The 21357-nt window shown below is 36.4% G+C and overlaps 1 protein-coding gene across 1 annotated transcript in view; it reads left to right on the top strand.

Moving 5' to 3' along the window:
* The window catches only part of LOC144971712 (uncharacterized), a 56689-nt gene extending 39368 nt beyond the window's left edge, over positions 1–17321 (top strand). The window contains exons 18-33 of the mRNA XM_078912788.1: positions 133–300; positions 2849–2925; positions 3102–3258; positions 3920–4018; positions 4792–4954; positions 7301–7398; positions 8068–8192; positions 8716–8892; positions 9302–9551; positions 10552–10724; positions 11036–11240; positions 11677–11886; positions 12207–12285; positions 12807–12944; positions 13325–16045; positions 16309–17321. Of these exons, the coding sequence (XP_078768914.1) occupies positions 133–300; positions 2849–2925; positions 3102–3258; positions 3920–4018; positions 4792–4954; positions 7301–7398; positions 8068–8192; positions 8716–8892; positions 9302–9551; positions 10552–10724; positions 11036–11240; positions 11677–11886; positions 12207–12285; positions 12807–12944; positions 13325–13506 (2301 nt within the window). The 3' untranslated portion in view covers positions 13507–16045; positions 16309–17321. The remainder of the gene's footprint in view (positions 1–132; positions 301–2848; positions 2926–3101; positions 3259–3919; positions 4019–4791; positions 4955–7300; positions 7399–8067; positions 8193–8715; positions 8893–9301; positions 9552–10551; positions 10725–11035; positions 11241–11676; positions 11887–12206; positions 12286–12806; positions 12945–13324; positions 16046–16308) is intronic.
* The last annotated feature ends 4036 nt before the right edge of the window (positions 17322–21357 follow it).

The raw sequence follows: 21357 nt of genomic DNA, 5'->3' as shown, positions 1-21357 counted from the left end.
TGACAACTCTCTGAGGTCATCCCCCTTTCTCCCCTTGATACATAATGGTTAAAAAACAACAGGACATCTTATATAGATTTATTAGACTTTCTAATCACTGAATAACTTATTTTAAAATCTTTTCTCTATTAGCTTAAAGTAACACCACCAGTTGACGGAAGCGTTAAAGAAAATATGGCTACATTCCGAGTTGTTATGCTCACAAAGTGCCAACACGAATTCGAAGCAGATAAGTCTATTATCTTTGAAGATCCTGAGGAGAAGAAGAAGAAGTTAGAAGCAGAGAATCCAGAAAAGACGGTAAGGATATCTATTTATATAGACATTCATTATAGATTATATGGAGAATTATTTTGATGCCATATTCTCAAGCAAGTTTTTATATTGTAAATGGGAAAAAATGTATTTTGTCGACCTTTCTAGCACTTTGAAACAAGTGTGGGAATTTCATGCTAAAATTCATGCATGCCCTGCTTCAAACCAGCTGTTTTTCAGTTTTGAATTCCAGAAATTCTGAAACAGATTGACCACCAACAATCTATCATTTCACTCCCACAACCACCACATCTAATGTCAATTTTACCACTATCACCACCACCATCATCATTAGGGTCATCGCACACATGCTGAATCTTACGAATTTTGCGTAATTTTACGAATTTTAGACACATTTCATGCCAAAAACAAAATTTTATGGAAAATTACGAATTTTTCATTCTTAGTTATATTTTAAATGATAATAAAAATATTAATAATAATAATGATAAGAAGAATAAGAACTACGACTACTACCACTACTACTACTACTACTGCTACTACTACTACTACTACTACTACTACTACGAGGGCTCTTTCAGAAATAACAGAAAAATGCCCATTGCCCAGCAACCAGTAGAGATTTTTTAATTCTGTAAACGACATAATATTCCTTATTTCCTTACGGATATTCCCAGAAATTATGAAGTGCATCATTTTGCACAATGAATTTCTAGACGATTTTAAAGATGGCGGCCCACCTTGAAACTTGGTCAAAGGAGGAAATCAGAGCTGTCATACGTTTTTTGAACGCCAAAAGTCTGAATCCTACCGAAATTGATAAAGAACTTCAGAGTATATATGATGAGCATGTTATAAGCCGTACACAAGTCTATCACTGGTGTAATTTGTTTGAAGCCGGCCATTCCGACTTGACAGACAGGGAAGGGAGAGGGCGTTCGATAACTGCGAGGTCAGAAGACAATGTGAAGCGAGTTGATGAGCTTATTCGTCAAGACAGGAGGTTGAAACTTCATGAAATTGCAAGCAGTCTTGAAATTTCGGAAACGTCTGCCCATAGAAGTGTATTTGATGAACTTGGCTACAGAAACGTCAGCGCAAGATGGGTTCCTAAGCAATTGACAGACAATCATAAAGAACAAAGATTGGACATCTGCAGGGAACACGACAACGCTACACCCCACACAGCACGAGTGACGCAAGGTTGGCTAGAGAAATATGGATGGGAGATTTTGCCACACCCACCACACAGTCCAGACCTCGCACCATCTGATTATCACCTCTTTGGGCCAGTGAAACGTGAGCTGGCAGGAAAGTGCTTTGATGTCGATGAAGAGCTTGTTGACCATGTGCGGAAATGGCTACAAAACCTTGATGGAACTTTCTTCCGAGAGGGTATCTGTTCCATGGTGCGGCGTTGGCAGAAGTGTGTCGACAGACTTGGCCGTTACGTAGAGAAATGGACGAGTCAAGGTATGAACACGTGCAAGAATTTTGTTGATAGCATAAAAAACGCGGATTTTACAGGCATTTTTCGGTTAATTATGAAAGAGCCCTTGTACTACTACTATTATAATGATGATGATGATAATAATAATAATAATATAGTGATTCTTCATACACAATTTCTGAAATTACGAATTTCCTTGTCAAATTACTAAAAATTGACATTGACATTTTCAATTTGGCAAGTCTGTCATCGGTCATCATCATATTGCTACCATTATTTCCATCACATCGTGTACTAGCGCTACTAACACTCGATCATTATCACACCACCATTAAACCAGTGCTACTGCTGCCACCACATCATCATCATCATCATCACCATCACCACCACTACTATATTATCACGACCATGAAATCACAATGATATCATTACTATCGAATATTGTCATGATGTTCAGTTCACGTAAAAACTGGTTTTTGTTGATGACTTTCACATATTGGAATGGCTGTTACTGTTAATTGTCAAATATTTGCGCAGAATTCCTTTGTTAAAAATTTTTTTGGGGCCCCCTCACCCCTCCACTTTTCTCTCTGAAATTAGTTTTCTATTCCAATGAAAGTCATTGATTCAGGTGATGTTTTTGTATAGGCCTACCTTGTGTTTAGGGAATAAAAAAAGGAATATTTATGTTATCATGCAGAGGTGCCAACCTTACGTAAAAAATATTTTCTTATGCATTCTCTTTCATTGTACGCGTTTTGCGGAGGATTGTATGCATTATTAAATTATTATTGTTTAGGCATTTTTAAAAGGGTCGTATCAGATTATCCTTGGATTTTCTGGAATTCAAATAATTGATTCATTTGAATATTGATTATTATAAATGTAAATATGGTTTAATTGCCCATCAATATAGCGTTAATTATAGTTTTTTCAAAATCTTTCTGATTTTGGCTCTCCATTGTACACATTTTCATGGGCTATGGTTGGCAGCACTGATAATTTTAATTTAAAACAATATGCATGGTGTTATTCATCTGAGACCAGCAATGTCTTTTCAGCTATGAAATACATTTTTGCCTAAGTTTTTACTATCACTTACTTTTTTTTTTTGTCTTGCAGCCTGAAAGAGAGGAATTGATTGAGAGTACTCTTTATCAGATGAAGCTGAAACGCATGAAGTTCTATGGCAATATCAGGTAAATTTATTTAGAATTGTCATGTATTGTTAGAATTTTGAATTAGAATGCTGCTTATAATAAATTGATGATGTTCAATCAATTATCAAGCTATTATTTTTTAAAAAAATTTCCAATATATCTGAACTATCATTGAATGGTTGTTTAATTTGCTATTTTATTTATTTCTTCCAAAGATTTATTGGAGAGCTCTTCAAACTCGGTATGCTTACTGAGAATATCATGCATGATTGCATTTACCGACTCTTGAAAGCCAGAGATGATGATTCTCTAGTTTCTTTATGCAATCTTCTCACAACTGTGGGGCGCAATTTGGACACAGAAAAGGCTAAGGTAAAGAATGTTTTTGACGGAAATGATGTATTAGAGATACCAACTATAAGGATTTTTTGTTTTTCCTGTAAAAGTTGCACTAATATGTAACACATGTCTGAAAATTACATATTTTTGGCAAGCTACCTTTTCCCTTGTACTTGACAATGTCAAGACAGTGAATGGTGTTAATCATACTTTTGAAAAGCGATGGGGGCTGCAATTTCTTCCCAATGTTAGCATTTATGATGTGTGATCCTATATTCCCCCCTCCCCTCTTCCCTTACCACTCTTTCTGACGTTGCCTCCCAAATGGATCTTTAGTTTTTAGTTTAGCGCAGAATAATTCTGTAGCAATTCTCAAAAGCTGTAGCTTCCATTTGTCAGGGAAGGGGGTAAAGATATTATGGGGCAAACTGAGAGACTCGACTCAGAAATCATCCATATGTATAAAGATAGCCTTTGATTTTTCCACTCAAATTGCCACCTCATGTGACACAATTGTGCCAAAGAACAGCAAGTCGATGTAGGTTTACATTACCAAATTGTAAAATGTTCCCGGTTACCCTCAGTAAACCAGGAAAGTATACTTTTTCTGGCATTGAGATTGGCAGCTCTGTGTACCACATTCAAATTTCTTTAAAGTCAATTTTTATATTTTTTTTCTTTTCTTTTTCACCAGCCACGTATGGATCAATACTTCTCACAAATGTCAAAGATTGCTGATGAGCGTAAATCAAGGATCAAGTTTACATTGAGAGATGTCATTGAGCTTAGGCAGGTTTGTAGATTTTTTTCTTTCCCTCTTTACATCATCATAAACTCTGCCTTTTTATGGTATGGCCTATCTCAATTTATCAAATTAATATTTAATGTTGCTATTGGTTCTCGGTTGTATTTTTACATTTTGTGCGTTTGCATATGGGTTCAAACTGGGAGTCATGAGGACATGTTTCGCTTTGTAAAATTTATATATACATTGTCGCCATAGATTCTCAACTTTTGAGTTTATACATGCCACGTCTGTAAATGAATTTCCATTTTTTTGGATGGATAAAATATAATTATTATTATTTATTTTTTTTCTATAACTTTTTCCCCCCGATCAAACCCAGTCAAATGCATTAAGTTGGGAAATAATTTTTTCTTCTTCTTGTAAATAGAATGTATTCTTTATGGGATCTTGTTCTGGTGTCTGAATGACTTTTAGGTGATCTCAAACTAAGTACACTGATAGTATGGTTTTATAAGCTACCTCTCTTCCCTATTTAAACCTATTCCCTTTCGTCTTAATTTTTCTTGGTTGCTTTTACACGTAAATCTAGAATTTTGTTACCATCCCATTTTCATTTTTACTTGCACTGATATGACCTAAATGTAGAGCAATTGCTGTAAACGCATTTGAAAGAATAATTAAGAAGAAAAAACATTCGAGTCCAATTAAGTTACTTTGATTTTCTTTTCTTTTTTTAAAAAATTTTCTGGGGGTACATTAGCTTTCTAAATCATTCCAGTGAACAGCTGTAGTTCAAAAAATTTATCGCACTGTTTCAGAATAATTGGGTACCCAGAAAGCAGGCAACTGGTCCCAAGAAAATTGATGAGGTTCATAAAGATTTTGCTCAAGAACAAGCTCGCAATCAATATTTGGCCTCCCAATCAGCCCTTCTTCCCCGCAATGACAGTTCGCAAGCTGGTAGTAGAAGAGGCAGCAGACGTAAGATCATTTGAATTTATTTTACTATGATCGTTTTATTTGGCTTTATATGATTTGTAGAGCGAAGTATTCATTCATAACATGACCATGCAAAATGGGTTCATAGAAATGTGTACAATAAAATCATGTCTTGTTAGTCAAACATGTTCATACATATAGCCATCCTTAAATATCTCTGTATTGAAGTGATATTACAAAATGTTTTCCAGGACAGCATGCACAACAGACCTCATGAAAAAACAGGTGCTCTGCAGCCCAACTTAAGCTGATTGTTTCTTCCTTCCTAAAAAACATGATCACCAAATCCTTGTCTATGCAAATCTCCCTCCTCTATCCACATCCACTCAATTGTGTCCCATTATGCACATAAAGAGGTATCCTAAAATCCAGTCATATTTAACACCTTAAAACTTTGGATTTTGTATAGCTCAAGATCCACTTAATTTTCTCAAAGCACTTTACAAGGGGCCCCAAGCCAACAACTACGAGGGCTCTTTCATAATTAACCGAAAAATCCCTGTAAAATCCGCGTTTTTTATGCTATCAACAAAATTCTTGCACGTGTTCATACCTTGACTCGTCCTTCATTTCTCTACGTAACAGCCAAGTCTGTCGACACACTTCTGCCAACGCCGCTCCATGGAATAGATACCCTCTTGGAAGAAATTTCCGTCAAGGTTTTGTAGCCATTTCTGCACATGGTCAACAAGCTCTTCATCGACATCAAAGCGCTTTCCTGCCAGCTCGCGTTTCAGTGGCCCACAGAGGTGATAATCAGATGGTGCGAGGTCTGGACTGTGTGGTGGGTGTGGCAAAATCTCCCATCCATATTTCTCTAGCCAACCTTGCGTCACTCGTGCTGTGTGGGGTGTAGCGTTGTCGTGTTGCAAAATGACCCCGTTGGTCAACTGCCCTGGGCGCTTTCTGCGAATGGCCTCCTTAAACTTGTCAAGAGTTTGGCAGTACCTTGCAGCATTGATTGTTTCTCCAGGTTGTAAGGTTTCGAACAGAATAACACCACGACTGTCCCAGAAAACAGTTCCCATTATTTTCTTTGCTGACCGCATGACTTTGAATTTCTTCGCGACAGGTGAGGATGGACGTTTCCATGTCATCGAATCTTGCTTTGTTTCTGGGGTGCAATGGTGCAACCAAGTCTCATCACCGGTGACTATGCTGTCAAGAAAAGTCACATCGTACCCTAGAAAGTCTCCGCCGGCGTTGGCAGTATGCCCGTGAACCCTGCGTGAGCTCTTTGCTTCTTCTCAAAATTTCCCTGCAGATGTCCAATCTTTGTTCTTTATGATTGTCAATTGCTTAGGAACCCATCTTGCGCTGACTTTTCTGTAGCCAAGTTCATCAAATTCAATTCTATGGGCAGAAGTTTCCGAAATTTCAAGACTGCTTGCGATTTCATGAAGTTTCAACCTCCTGTCTTGACGAATAAGCTCATCAACTCCATTCCCATTGTCTTCTGACGTCGCAGTTATCGAACGCCCTCTCCCTTCCCTGTCTGTCAAGTCGGAATGGCCGGCTTCAAACAAATTACACCAGTGATAGACTTGTGTACGGCTTATAACATGCTCACCATATACACTCTGAAGTTCTTTATGAATTTCAGTAGGATTCAGACTTTTGGCGTTCAAAAAATGTATGACAGCTCTGATTTCCTCCTTTGACCAAGTTTCAAGGTGGGCCTCCATCTTTAAAATCGTCTAGAAATTCATTGTGCAAAATGATGCTTTTCATAATTTCTGGGAATATCCGTAAGGAAATAAGGAATATCATGTCGTTTACAGAATTTAAAAATCTCCACTGGTTGCTGAGCAATGGGCATTTTTCGTTTATTTCTGAAAGAGCCCTCGTACAATGAATATTTAGGACGAAACATTTCACCTCTTAGGCGCTATTAATTTTTTTTCCCCGATGGAGACTGTTAAGCTAGGTACTCATTTTACACCTTAGTGCAGTGAGAAATTTGAGAATAAAGATCCTTTTCCCGGGACTCAGTTTTTCACTGCCCAAAACAGGATCAAACCAGAGACCTACTGGTCTGACGGTGAGTGACAACCAAACTGCACAAGGACAAGAATTGAGCCTGTTTTGCACTGTAACCAGGGTAATAATAAGGGGTGATACCATTTGATAAAAAGCTTTGCACGAAAACTTTCAAATATGCACTGTACCCAAAAAATTTGTTAGGCTTTTTTTGATTTTTGCAAAGGGCATCCTTGTTTTATAAGGAAATGCTAGGAGAGACCCACATTTTCATTGTTGTCTCAGGGGTTGTAGAGTGCAAGGTTGGTCACTTGGGCTTATCCTTCATTTTTCTTTTTCCAATTATAGAAAGACAAGATGAAAACAAAATGGGTGAGGACGGTTGGAACACTGTTGGGAACCCAAAATCATTCAGAATTGATGCTTCCAAGATGAAAATTTCTAAGGTTTGTCAATATTAATTGCTGAATGTTTAGTTCTTAGAGGTTCAGGGAATTAAAAAAAAAATCTATATGTCAGATTATGTTGGGTTTGATGTAATGAGAATTACTATTTGTGGCAAACGTTTCAAAATATGCCTTCACTTTGAATCTTAAAGCCTGTTAATTTTCCGGTAAAAGGTTTACTCTGAAACTGGTATAGAATACTTTTCGACAGGATAAAAGAATGATCATTGTGTGGACATAAGCATTTTAGAAAACTGTTTGCTATAGAGAACTCATATTCATTTCATTTTAAAGGGCTTGATATGCAGGCTGTCAGCAACTAAATCTGATTTCACTTTTTATGCCACCATAATTAACAAAATAGGTCCTTTTTCAGTTTTGGATTTTTAATTTACAGCATTGTCTTATTATTATTATTTTTATTATTATTATTATTACAGTTGGACACATTTATATGAATAAATGGAAATAATGAAGGTACACCTTTGATAGAAAGAGCTTTTCTTTTCAATTTTTGGAGTTGCACCTATTATCTGTCCTTCTGTATTATATTTTAATCATCATCATCATCATCATTATTATTATTATTATTATTGTTATTATTATTATTATTATTTTCATTATTTAGATTAGTTTAATCTGAGCAATTTAAAATATTTTGCCTATCAGAATGTTGTTGATGATAATATTCAACTTGGCCCTGGTGGTGGAGCGCACAAACCTATTTGGAGTCGAGGTAGTCATGGTGGAACACAGCAACCATCCCAAGATGACAGGCCAGCATTAGGAAATAGGTAATAAGTTTAACCATATTTGGTTTATATTACATCTAAGGAATGCTGGATGGAATCTTTCAATGTATTGTGGTGGATTAGGAAGGTCTTTTTTAATTTTTATCATCCCCAATTGGACTATTTTGTGGTGCTGTCTGTCTTTGACCCAAAGACAATTTGATACTGTCTCTGCCACAACTAGGAGACAGATATATGTATGCTATGTTACTTTTGGTTTTCTAATTTTCTTTTCCTTATTATGCTTTTCTGGTACCTGGCTGCATGAAACTAGTCACGTGTTGAAAACTTTTTGCTTGGAAATGTAGATTTTTGGTCTTTAGCTTTCCCATTACCTTTTTTCTGATGTTGAAATTACGTGTTGCAAGCACTGTAAAATCCCTAAAAACAAACATTTAGAAAACTTGGGTTTCTCTTTTCTCTTTACAATTCTCTACAGAAAACATTATTGGGATCAGAAGGTTTTTTGTTTTTTTTAAAATACAAAATGTATAACCCTTTTAATGTCATAAAATTTGTGTTCCAGATTTTCAGCTTTAACAAGCGATGATGCAAGAAGGTCTTTTCCAAGATCTCCATCTCGTGGAGAAGGCTCTGCTGGTAGAAGTTTGAGACAAGGACAAACAGCTGGTCATGGTCGAGGCAAGATCATGTCTAGATCCAGTCAAGAGGGAGAAAGGAGAGATGCTATAGCAAATACCAGGTGACAAGAATAAGAATGAAAAATTTGTATAACAAGTTTTTAGCCTGTTCTTCCTCAATTAAATCTTTTTTTTAAAAATCCAACAATATCGAGTTTCTCCCTCAATAAATTTGTTAATGGCGGCATTGAACAACATATATGTTGCATTAAATGCTTACACTACTATTATATTTTAGGTTTAATATGATGACATCATGTGAAAGGAGCATATTTTATCTATTGTTATCTTAAGTAATTTGAAATCAAGTAAGCAAGGAAAACATTGCAAAGCTATGTACGTCTATTTTTTGTTTGTTTTTTTTCTTTCCATGGGGAGGGAAGAATTTCTTGTGAAAAAGAATATTTTTTGTTTGGACTCAACTGGATGATGTTTACTATTGGATTTCATAACTGATACCTTTATCTGCAGGTCTTTCATGGGCGGAAGGTCCCAAAACTCAAGTCGAGATAATAGCTGGAACAGAGATGACAGAAGACAATTTATGGGTCCACGAAGTTCATGGGAGAGGGACAACCCCATGACACGGAGCGATAGTGCTGTTCGTACAGAGGAGTTCAAGACACCTGCACCACCTGCTGTCAAACAGATGTCTGAGTCTGAGGTCGAAAGTAAAGCTGTTAATATTTTGGATGAATATCTCAACATCAGGGATTTAGAAGTAAGTGGATTTGGAGAATCTTAAAATTGGCATAGAGATGAAGAGAAAGTCATGAGGTACCTTGAATTAGAAGAGGGCTGCCATCTCCTGTTATCCCTCTGGGATTTTTCAGATCTTTCCCATAATTTCGATGTTCGATGATCTCAACTCAAGCTAAAATGTTACAGCACATCATACCTGCCGAATTTTTCGTAATTTTACGAATTTAAGACATTTCACGGTCAAATATAAAACTTCATCGAAAATTACAAATTTTAAATTCTCAGTAATACTTTAAAAAAAAAAAAAAAAAAAAAAATAATAATGATAGGAATAACTACTACAACCAACTACTATCATAATAATAATAACTACAATGATAATTATAATAATGATGATGTAATGACGATGTAATGTTGAAGTGATCATAAATGCCAAATTGTGGTTGTTCGTACACGATTTCAGAAGTTACTAATTTTCTTGTCAAGTTACTAAAAATTGACAAAAAAATTACTAAATTTGAAGTTTTCAATTTGGCAGGTTTGCACATTTCTATAGAATTTCAGTACAGAGACTTCTCAATGTCTTAAACATTAATACAGGAATAATGATGAATACTAATATCCCTATTTCTAAATATACAGAAATGTAATATGAATTCATCATTGTCTCTCGATTTTGTTGACATAGAGTAAAATGCCAATATCATTTGCCGTTTTAAAGAAAATCGAAATCTTCAATTCAATTTTGTGATTTTTAATTCTTGTGAGCGTCAAACAGCAATACCTGCATTTTATTATATCCAAATAATATGCAAACTTTTTTTTAAACCTTTGGCAGGCCTGCTTAATCATTGTGAAGAATGTGTACTAGGGATATTTTGTGTGATCTTTGTGTTGAAATGGAGTATACTAAAAAGCAAAAGTAATTGCAATTGTTAAATAAGTTCAACAAAGCCATCATATGCATAGTTTTTTTGCAGCGATCCTGTTTCAAATGACTCCTTTTTATTTTATTTCAGGAGGCTAAGCTGTGTGTGAAGGAACTTACTGGTCAGAACCACCTACATCTTTTAGTGACAGCTAGCATTAACAATGTACTAGAAAAGCGAGAAGATGCCAGGCACATGACTGGAAACCTATTCAACGAATTAGTTAAAAACAATATTATTTCTGTGAGCACATACATCAAGGGGTAAGCTTTTTTCTCTCTTTTTAAAAAAAAAACAAGTAACATGTCTTAAGAGTGTGCTAGCTAGAATTTGAAACGTTGTGGATTTTCTGAGAAAATTTGATTTGTGAGAAAACAAAAGCAGCAATAATGTGGGATGAATATCATATTACTCAACATTCTTATACATATTCTCTCTGGGTGGAGACTTTTGACCTACCATGGTGGACTGCTGTCTTCTCTTTTTTGTGTGGTAAAAATTGATTTTTCTGTGCTGTTAAAATTGATGAAAAAGCTTGTACTCATTGCAGTTCTATTATTCATTCACATTACAGATTGAACGAGGTCCTTGAATATGCAAGTGACATGGTTGTTGATATTCCAACTTTATGGAATTGCTTGGCCCAAGTGATTTCTCCTCTGCTGGTCGGAGGTTCTTTGCCCTGGTCAAAGTTGAAACAAGCCTTCACACCACACCTAGATAACAGAGATGGTGCTAAACTCATGGCTGCAATTTTATCCCTTGGTGTCGAAAAACAGGTAAACTCTCCCCCACCCCCCCCCCCCCTCTCTCTCTCTCTCTCCTCTCTCTCTCTCCCTCTTCTCTCTCTCTCTCTCTCTCTCTCTCTCTCTCTCTCTCTCTCTCTCTCTCTCCTCTCTCTCTCTCTCTCCTCTCCCCTCTCTCTCTCTCTCTCTCTCTCCTCTCTCTCTCTCTCTCTCTCTCTCTCTCTCTCTCTCTCTCTCTCCTCCTCTCTCTCTCTCTCTCTCTCTCTCCTCTCTCTCTCTCTCTCTCTCTCTCTCTCTCTCTCTCTCTCTCTCTCTCTCTCCCTCTCCTCTCTCTCCTCTCTCTCCCTTCTCTCTCTCTCTCTCTCCCCCCTCCCCCCCCCCCCCCCCCCCCTCACTCTCACACACACACACACAATTCAATCTTTTTTTTGAAAATATGTTTAAATTGATTATTAAATTCTTTCTTCAGGGTGAAAAAGAAATAGCTCAAGAATGGATTAACAGTGGTCTCAGTTGGTCTACGTACTTGAAAGGTGATGATGAATTGAATTCATTTGTCTCTGACAAAAATCTTGGCTTCACCCTTGGTACCATGTCTGGCAGTGCTGGAATGCTTCCTGATCTTGAAAAGATGATTCGTGGCCGAGCTTCGAACATTGAGATAATATCATATATAGAGGTATGGAAACCTGCAACAATTTAAAATATTGTAAAAAGTTTATACAATTTTCAGATTTAAGAATAATTAGATGATTTTTACCCATCAAATAGTGTTCAAAAAGACATGCCATTTTTTTATAATTAAAAAAAAAGAAATTATTATTAATATTTGAATCATAATTTTTGCGTACTAAATATCCTTATGTTTGAGTGAAAATTTAGTTTGAAATATGACTTTTAAAAAAATGTGGTTTTTTTGGTTGTATTTATTGATGGTCAGTGAATTCATCATTTTCAATTATTTTTAAAAAATACATTTTTCCCTTCTTTCATCTCAAGAAAATGGTTCCTGGAGGCAAAACAGACTCTGGTTTTATACGTGCTTTAACCACAGCTATTATCAGTTCATCAATTAGTGGTAAGATTGAGAGCATTATCATATTTTCCAAGTGGCATAGAATGTTATTGTCCTTGTTTCATGTGAAAAAGATTCTTCAACAATTCAATTGACATTTTTAAAACTTAGGCGTCGACGTTAGATTTGTTCCATCAAAATATGGCGTTTATGGAGACAATTTATTATTTAACAGAGCTACTCTGGGATCACTTGCTCAATGGTAGCTAGCTGACTGTTTGTGTATTTAAAAAAAAAATAATTTTGGCATGGTCTGTTGGGTGGGCCTCAAGACTAGGCACATTGATAAATTGCTTCTCTTCATTGTAGTGATAAATGCACTTATTTTCTTTAGTGGATAGCTCCAAGTTCAATATCCTGATACCACCATTAATCTGTTCAAAGCCCCATATTAACTCATGAGGTTATCCTTTGATACAATTTAAAAAAAAATAAATGATAGCACATTTTTTGATTGTTCAGTACATATCTCTGAGCTCGAGCAACATGTTTTAATTTATATCAATTCTCTCCCCACCACCCAGAAAACAAAAGTATAAATGAAGACATCATAAAAAATCACAAAGATGTGTTACAAAGATACCTCGGCAACTCTGTTGATCTACAACTTCAAGCCCTCTATGCCATTCAGACATTAATGGTCAAGCTAGAGCATCCTTCAGGTAATTAACAAATGTTCATTTATAGCTCTATCCTTCTACACATTTTAAGCCTACTGGAACAAACTTATTTCAACTTAAGGGAAATCGAACATTTCTGATTATTCTTTATTTTAAGCCAATTACATTATTTGAATGACCTGAACATCTGTTTACTGAAGTAAACTACAGTTATTGACCAATTAAATGCTTCACCTGTTGCATATACTTGAAATTTCCCATAAGGTAGAAATATTAATTGTTGGAAAGGAGGAACTGGACACAAGCTTGGCCAATTGGATTTTAAATAACAAACATTAACATCCAACAAAGTAGCTATGTCGCATTAAAAAAAAAATTCTCTTAATTATTATGCTGATAACTTACATATATTTGTGTTTTAGGTGTCCTAGCCAAAGTGTTTGAACTTCTGTATGATGAAATCTCAATGGAAGAAGAAGCCTTCTACAGATGGGAGAAATGCAGTGATCCTCAAGAACAAGAAGGCAAAGGGACTTGTGTGATGCAAGTGCGGCATTTCTTTATTTGGTTACGAGAGAATGAAGAGCCTGATACAGAGTCATGAAATTTGTTGAACTTAGGTTATATTTTCTAGTTAAATTGATCCATGTGTGATGTGAATATTCAGCAATGTCAATTGCGTGGACTTGTAAATAATAAAATGTTGATCAGAGGGAGAAATGATCCCACATAACTGATGGATGAATCAATGGAATGGAAAAAGGAGGTAATTCAAACGGATCATTCGGATTTCACTCCATTTGATAACCAAGGCAGAATTGCAGCCTCTATTCTACTCATCAAGGACAAATCCCTGGTAATATGATAGAAATTCTTCTTCATATGCTCTATATTTCATCGTGTACACTGGCCTTGCAGCATTTCTGTACAAGACTGACGGGGATGTAGCTTGCATTCTTTCCCCATCATTGTCGAAACTCAATTGAACCCATTGTTCCACTGGAAGAGAAATGGGGAATATATGTATACGGCCATATATTTTTTTTTTATGATTGAGACTGATACAAATAGAGTGAATGTGTTGTCCTTTGTGTGTGTGATTCTGTAAATCAGGTAGGGGACAGATTTTGAAAATATTACAATTACTATGATTATGTATATAAGATACTATATAATTTTTCCTGCATACTCCAGCAAATGAATATGTAATGAATAAGGCTTATTAAGCCAATTGACTTATGTTTTTTTTTTTTTTTTTTGATTTGCTATTAAAACAATGAATCTACTATGAACCAAATTCCTTTCACATGTAATGCTTTGTAAGGGGTATGCTTGAGGCGTGGAAGAAAACAGGGTCGTTCTCCAACGATCTTCCTTGATTTATTGGTGCAAGGAAATGCCATAAAACTCATTCCTTACCATAAGTAAATATTTCTCATTGCACTCTTATGGATAGTCATTGATTTGGTGAGACGTTTGGTTGACATATTTTTTCCTTATTTTGTATGCAGGGTATTGATAACCCAATTTACCTGCTCCACTGTCAGCAGCCATAGAATGGATAAAAGTATGGAACACTGGACCATAGTCCAATGAAACCACTCGACTGCAAATTCTGTACAAACTACAATTTTGTAAATAGATTTATTTTCTCTTTTATTTTCATATTTATGTCTGAGCAGAATTTATCTTTAACTATAGTTTGATTTAGCATTATTATTGAACATGGCATTTTGTTTTATTTTATTTTCCTAACGATTTTGATTTGATTTTTAAACTCATTAAATGATTTCGCATTGCTATAATTTAGGTGATTGGTTTTGTCTGTTACATTAATTGATGCCTTATTTAAAATGTCCTAAATGTATTGCTCATGTTGATTGATTTCACATTTACACCATGTCACTCGGGGTTGCAGAAACACGAATGCTGCCGTTTTTCAACATAAAGATTGTCCAGTCATTTAAAAATGGAGTTGTGTTGTATCTACCTTTTTAAAGAATGAAAGGGTCATCTTTCGGATTAAGAAGTTGTCCATTAGATTGGAAGAGTATGACTGACAGTTTAGATACCTCTATACATAAGAAAATTGCATTACAGAATGTATTACTTGTATTCTTTAACCATAAACACAATTTGTTGTGTCCTGTAAATAGTTGTATTGTCTTATTTATTCATCTCAACAAATTTCTCGCTACAAATTCATTACTTTGCATTGTATGCACCATGACCATCAAGGTCTGAGTTGGAAGAGAATTATTAATGGGAGTAATATATATTATGCATGAAGGTTGTTTCTCAGGTTACCACTGAAATAAAATGAAAAAAATAAAATAAAATAAAAACAAAGAAAAGGGGTGGAGGTTTACTTGTTTTTATCAAGTAAGAATATGACGTTGTTTTGGGTGAGAAGGAATATTCTGCTTTTGAATTTCGGAGTAAGATTTAAATTTTCCCTCAACTTTCGGCATCACCAAAAGAAAATAATAAAAATAACAATATAAAATCTCCATTTTGTAAATTCAAATTTAATTTGGGGGAAACTATTTCGACTATTTATTTGAGCAAAAGAAATAAAAGCCAATCGGCGTCTAAAGTTTGATGTAAAAGTGAATGGAATGATAGTGTATTATTTACGTAGTTGAGAATGGTAGTGTAGTCAAGGTGTATATTAAGAAGAAAAAAATAGTTAACCTGATCCATAGTATAAAACCTATTTGCAACTTGGATTCTGATTGGAAAAGATTTTATAGTTACTAAGGCCAGGTTCACATTTATTATTTCGTATCTGAGGGTTAGTCGATGGGCATGTTTCTGGGTGGGGATCCTGACCTCCCATAGTGGGCAGGGAGGTACATGCTGTGTCTTCTATCCCCCCATACCCGTTTCCCAATTGTTTCCTGTCATTGTCTTGGAATGAGATTACTTAGTTGTGTCCTGATCCTTGCCGGAGCTCCTTGTCTGGGAGGGAAACAGTCGAATGTATAGTTATAGTTTTGGGAGATGATATTTTTTTCCTTGTAAATCATCTCTCTGTTATGCATTGCATTATGTTGAGTTTACATGTTATATTATATTATTGGTAAACATTTGAGTGTATTCCTCATAGTTGGGACCTGTGCTTGTCTGGATGAGACTTTTAGGTGATCTCAACTAAGTACATCGGTGGTATGCTCTTGGAATCTACATCTGATCTCTATTTGTTCCCAGTTCCCCTATGTCTTACTTTTTCTTGGGTGCTTTAATTGTAATTCTATAACTTTTTACTATCCCATTTTCTTCCTTTTTACTGGCGCTGATATAACCTAAATGTGTTGCAAGCGCCGTAAAACCCTTAAAAACATTAAAAAAAAACAAACGTATTCCTCATAGTTGGGACCTGTGCTTGTCTGGATGAGACTTTTAGGTGATCTCAAACTAAGTACATCGGTGGTATGCTCTTGGAATCTACATCTGATCTCTATTTGTTCCCAGTTCCCCTATGTCTTACTTTTTCTTGGGTGCTTTAATTGTAATTCTATAACTTTTTACTATCCCATTTTCTTCCTTTTTACTGGCGCTGATATAACCTAAATGTGTTGCAAGCGCCGTAAAACCCTTAAAAACATAAAAAAAAAACAAACAATGGGCATGTTTTCAAACTGTAGAATCTGTTCTCTTAGCATTTTATAGTTATAAACCGTTTTGGTTCTTTTTTTTTTTAAGATGGAAATTTGCTATTGTTAATTGATTCAGAACCATTTTATGCATCGAATGGATTTCTTCTTGATAGAGGGGGAGCAGGGGGATTTTAAACATTAACAGTATAGGTTTTATGTTGTTTTAGCAATAAATGGTATTGCGTAGCTGCCAATCCTACCGAAATTTGCGGGAGACTCCCGCATTTTTAGTTCGTCTCCCGCCCGTCACACCGATCTCCCGCATTATCGTGCGGTAGCCTGACTGTAGGCCCAGGCCTAGAACCCATGTTAGCCCACCATGCGGGTCTTTTCAGTTCTTTCGGTAACGTACGTGAAATTCCAGTCCTCCATTTTGTAAACGGAAGTGAGTTTAAGTCGTTTGGTATTGTGGTAGATTTATAATCGGAAAGGCCGATACCGAATCCGTTCTTTTTAGTGAAGTTAAATAGCTCTACATGGCTGATATCGATTGTAATTAAATTATTTATGTATCTCCCTGATTTCTTTCTGAATTTCCCTGATTTTTTTACCAAAACTCCCTCTTGGTGGGTTGGCAGCTATCGTATTGTGGATATTTGTCTGTCCATTATTAAGAATTAAGTAAGGACAGTGTCATTCCATTTACTTTTGAAAATTGCTTTGACGTATTCTCAGAAGCAGAAGGCATTGAATGCTGGTTTTAGAATAAAGGGCATAATGATTATGCAATGACTTTTTGGCTTTGTAAATAAAAATTGCATTTTAAAATACCCATGAGTTGCTAATTCCTTTTTGTGTAACATTTATTTTAACAACTTTTGCTTTCAGGGTGCAGGGAATGTTAAACGCCCCTGGGCCATTCACTGATCCTGGTTGGGGTTCCTGACCTCCCAAAGTGGGCAGGGAGGCATTTACCGTCTTCTATCCCCCTATATCTGTTTTCCACCATGCTTTCTGTTTTTGTCTTGGAATGAGATTACTTGGTTTTGTACTGGCCCTAGCTAGATACCATAATTGGGAGGGAAACAGTTTTGGGAGATTTTGTTTTTTGTTCTTGTAAATTATCCGTTTCATATATATAATAATAATAATAATATATATGATTTGTTAACATTTGGTATTCCTTTTAGTAGGGGACCTGTGCTTGTGCCTGTATGAGACTTTGTGATCTCAGACTAATACACTGATAGTGTGCTATTGGAATCTACATCTGTTCCCTATTTAATCCATTCCCTTTGTCTTACTTTTTCTTGTGTGCTTTCAATTGTAAATTATATTTTTTCTTCCTTTTTATTGGCGCTGAAATGATCTAAATGTGTCGCATGCGCCGTAAAACCCTTAAAAACTTTCAACTGGTCCACAGCCTTGCAATCTTTTCTATTGTTGTCATTTCCTTGTAGCCTATTTTTTAATTGAAATTAATTACGTATATCTGACAGGGGCACTCGGCAGAATCGAAACGAATTGCTAAAAATAATTATGGTCTCTGGGTGGGGTTCCTGACCTCCCATAGTGGGCAGGGCGGTACATACTGCGTCTTTCCCCCCTATATCTGTTTTCCAGCTTGCTTTCTGTCTTTGTCTTGGAATGAGATGGCCCTGGCTGGGAGGGAAACGGTCAAATGTATAGTTTTCCTTGTAAATCATCTATTATGCAGTTTTATTTTTCCTTTTACATATGTATGATTTGTAAACAATTGAGTGTGTTCCTCTTGGAGACCTATGCTCATGTCTGGATGAGAAATTTTGTGATCTCAAACTAAGTACACTGATAGTGTGCTCCTGTAATCTACATCTGTTCCCTGTTTGAACCAATTCCCCTTTGTCTTCCTTATTCTCGGATGCTCTTATTGTAATGCTAGACCTTTTTACTGTCCCATTTTCTTCCTTTTACTGGCTCTTTTTGACCTAAATGTGTTGCCAGCGCCGTAAAACCCTTAACAAAAAATAATTATGGTCTGAGTAAGGAGTTCTAAAGCTGATTTAGAATCTCGTTAAGAGTAAAGCCTCTGTGACAGACGGGTTCTCTGCTAAATGTATTAAGATACGGTATTTGGTCAAGAATTAGCTCATATCCACACTTTCCTCTTCCTAGCATCTCCCATAGTGGGCAGGGAGGTACATACTGTGTCTTCTATCCCCCTTTATCTGTTTTCCAACGTGCTATCTTTGTCTTTTGGGTGGGGATCTTGACCTCCCATAGTGGGCAGGGAGGTACATGCTGTGTCTTCTATCCCCCCATAAATGTTTTCTAATTGTTTCCTGTCATTGTCTTGGAATGACTTAGTTTTGTCCTGATCCTTGGCTGGGAGGGAAACGGTCAAATGTATAGTTATAGTTTTGGGAGATGATATTTTTTTCCTTGTAAATCATCTCTCTGTTATGCATTGTATTATGTTCAGTTTACATATTATATTATATGATTGGTAAACATTTGAGTGTATTCCTCTTAGTTAGGGCCTGCGCTTGTGTCTGGATGAAACTTTAAGATGATCTCAAACTAAGTACATCGGCGGTGTGCTCTTGGAATCTACATCTGTTCCCTTTTAATTTGATGAACCAATTCCCCTTTGTCTTACCTTTTCTTTTGTGCTTTAATTGTAATTCTAGCACATTTTACTATCTCAGTTTCTTCCTTTTTACTGGCGCTGATATGACCTTAATGTGTTGCAAGCGCTGTAAAACCCTTAAAAACAAAAACAACAAATCTTTGTCTTGGAATGAGATTACTTGGTTTTGTCCCGGCCCTGGCCGGATGCCCTTGCTGAGAAATGTATAGATAATTTTGAGAGATGATATTTTTTCCTTGTAAATCATCTCTGTTATGCACTATATTGTTTTGTTTACATATTATATATGATTTGGAGACATTTGAGTGTATTCCTCCGTACTTGGTTTTGTCCTGGCCCTGGCCGGATGCCCTTGCTGAGAAGGAAACAGTCAAATGTATAGATAGTTTTGGGAGATGATATTTTTTCCTTGTAAATCATCTCTGTTATATAAGGCGGGTGGTTGGATGGGAGCATCACCCTTGAATCATATACCTATGATGTTCGCATGGGTGTACGATCCGATAGTGATGTCGTTTCTTCTTCTCTTTACTAGCCTATCCTGCTTCTTTGGTTTGTGATTGTATTTTTGACAGGGGATATTTTTTTTCCTGTAAATCCTCTGCCTGTTTGTTCTTGGTTATTTATATTTAGCTTATGATATCTTTAGGTTATGATTTTGATTGACATTTGTACTATTTTTGTTAGATTGCTTGTTTTTTTTGTTTCAGCGGTCTCTCATATAACCTCAATTGTGTTGGAAGAGACCTAAAGCAACAAACAAACATCTCTGTTATGCACAATATTATATATGATTCGGAGACATTTGAGTGTATTCCTCCGTAGGGACCTGTGCTTGTGTCTGGATGAGACTTTTAGGTGATCTCAAACTAAGTACTTTGATAGTGTGATCTTGGAATCTACATCTGTTTGCTATTTATGAACACGTTCCCATTTGTCTTTCCTTTTTTTCGGTGCTTTCATTGTAATTCTAGAACTTTTACTACCCATTTTCTTCCTTTTTACTGGCGCTGATATTACTCATTACCTTCATGTGTTGCAAGCACCGACAAACCCTTAAAACTTAAAAACAAACAAAACAAATTATCTTCCTATCATCTTTCGACCAGGGAAACGTTCCAAAAGGATGGACTGGATGGGTCTTTTGTCCTCCCACAGTGGGCAGGGAGGCGCTTACTGTGTCTCCTATCCCCCTATATGTTTTCCAACCTGCTTTCCTGGGTCGGGATCCTGACCTCCCATAGCGGCCAGGGAGGTACATACTGTGTCTTCTATCTCCTTATATCTGTTTTCCAACATGCTTTCTGTGTTTGTCTCGGAATGAGATTACTTGGTTTTGTCCTGGTACTGGCCGGAGTCCTAGCTGGAAGGAAAAAAATATCATCTCCCAAAACTATAACTATACATTCGACTGTTTCCCTCCCAGCCAAGGAGCAGGACAAAACTAAGTAATCTCATTCCAAGACAATGACAGGAAACAATTGGGAAACGGGTATGGGAGAATAGAAGACACGCATGTACCTCCCTGCCCACTATGGGAGGTCAGGATCCCCACCCAGCTAGGGAGATGGATACCACTGGGAATTGAAGGCAGACAATGGGGTTTAGGTACTGAGGAGAATGAACCTGACACTATAGGAGGTGGGCACCAATGGGGAATGAACCTGGGACTCATCGAAGTGTCCACCAGTGGGGATAGCGGGCAGGGAGGTACATACTGTGTCTTCTATCCCCTTATATCTGTTTTCCAACATGCTTTCTGTCTTTGTCTCGGAATGAGATTACTTGGTTTTGTCCTGGCACTGGCCGGAATCCTAGCTGGGAGGGAAACAGTCAAATGCATAGTTATTGTTTTGGGAGATGATATTTTTTTCCTTGTAAATCATCTCTCTGTTATGTATTATTATTTTTATTTTGAATGCATAATGTAAGCATTTGAGTGTGTTCCTCTTTGTTGGATTTTGGGCTTGTGTCTGCATGAGACTTGTAGGTGATTTCAAACTAAGTACATTGGTGGTATGCTCTTGGAGTCTACATCTGATCCCTATTTGTTCTCAATTCCCCTTTGTCTTACTTTTTCTTGGGTGCTTTAATTGTAATTCTAGAACTTTTTACTAACCCATTTCTTCCTTTATTTTTACTGGCGCTGATGATATAACTTAAGTGTTGCAAGCGCCGTAAAACCCTTAAAAACAAAAAACAAAAACACCAGTGGGGAGGGAACCTG

This window comes from Berghia stephanieae, chromosome 4 (assembly GCF_034508935.2).
Source record: "Berghia stephanieae isolate SIO BIC M18660-M18661 chromosome 4, UCSD_Bste_1.3, whole genome shotgun sequence".
NCBI lineage: Eukaryota > Metazoa > Mollusca > Gastropoda > Nudibranchia > Aeolidiidae > Berghia > Berghia stephanieae.
Note: the sequence above shows the minus strand (reverse complement) of the source record. Positions and strands in the feature narration are given on the sequence as shown.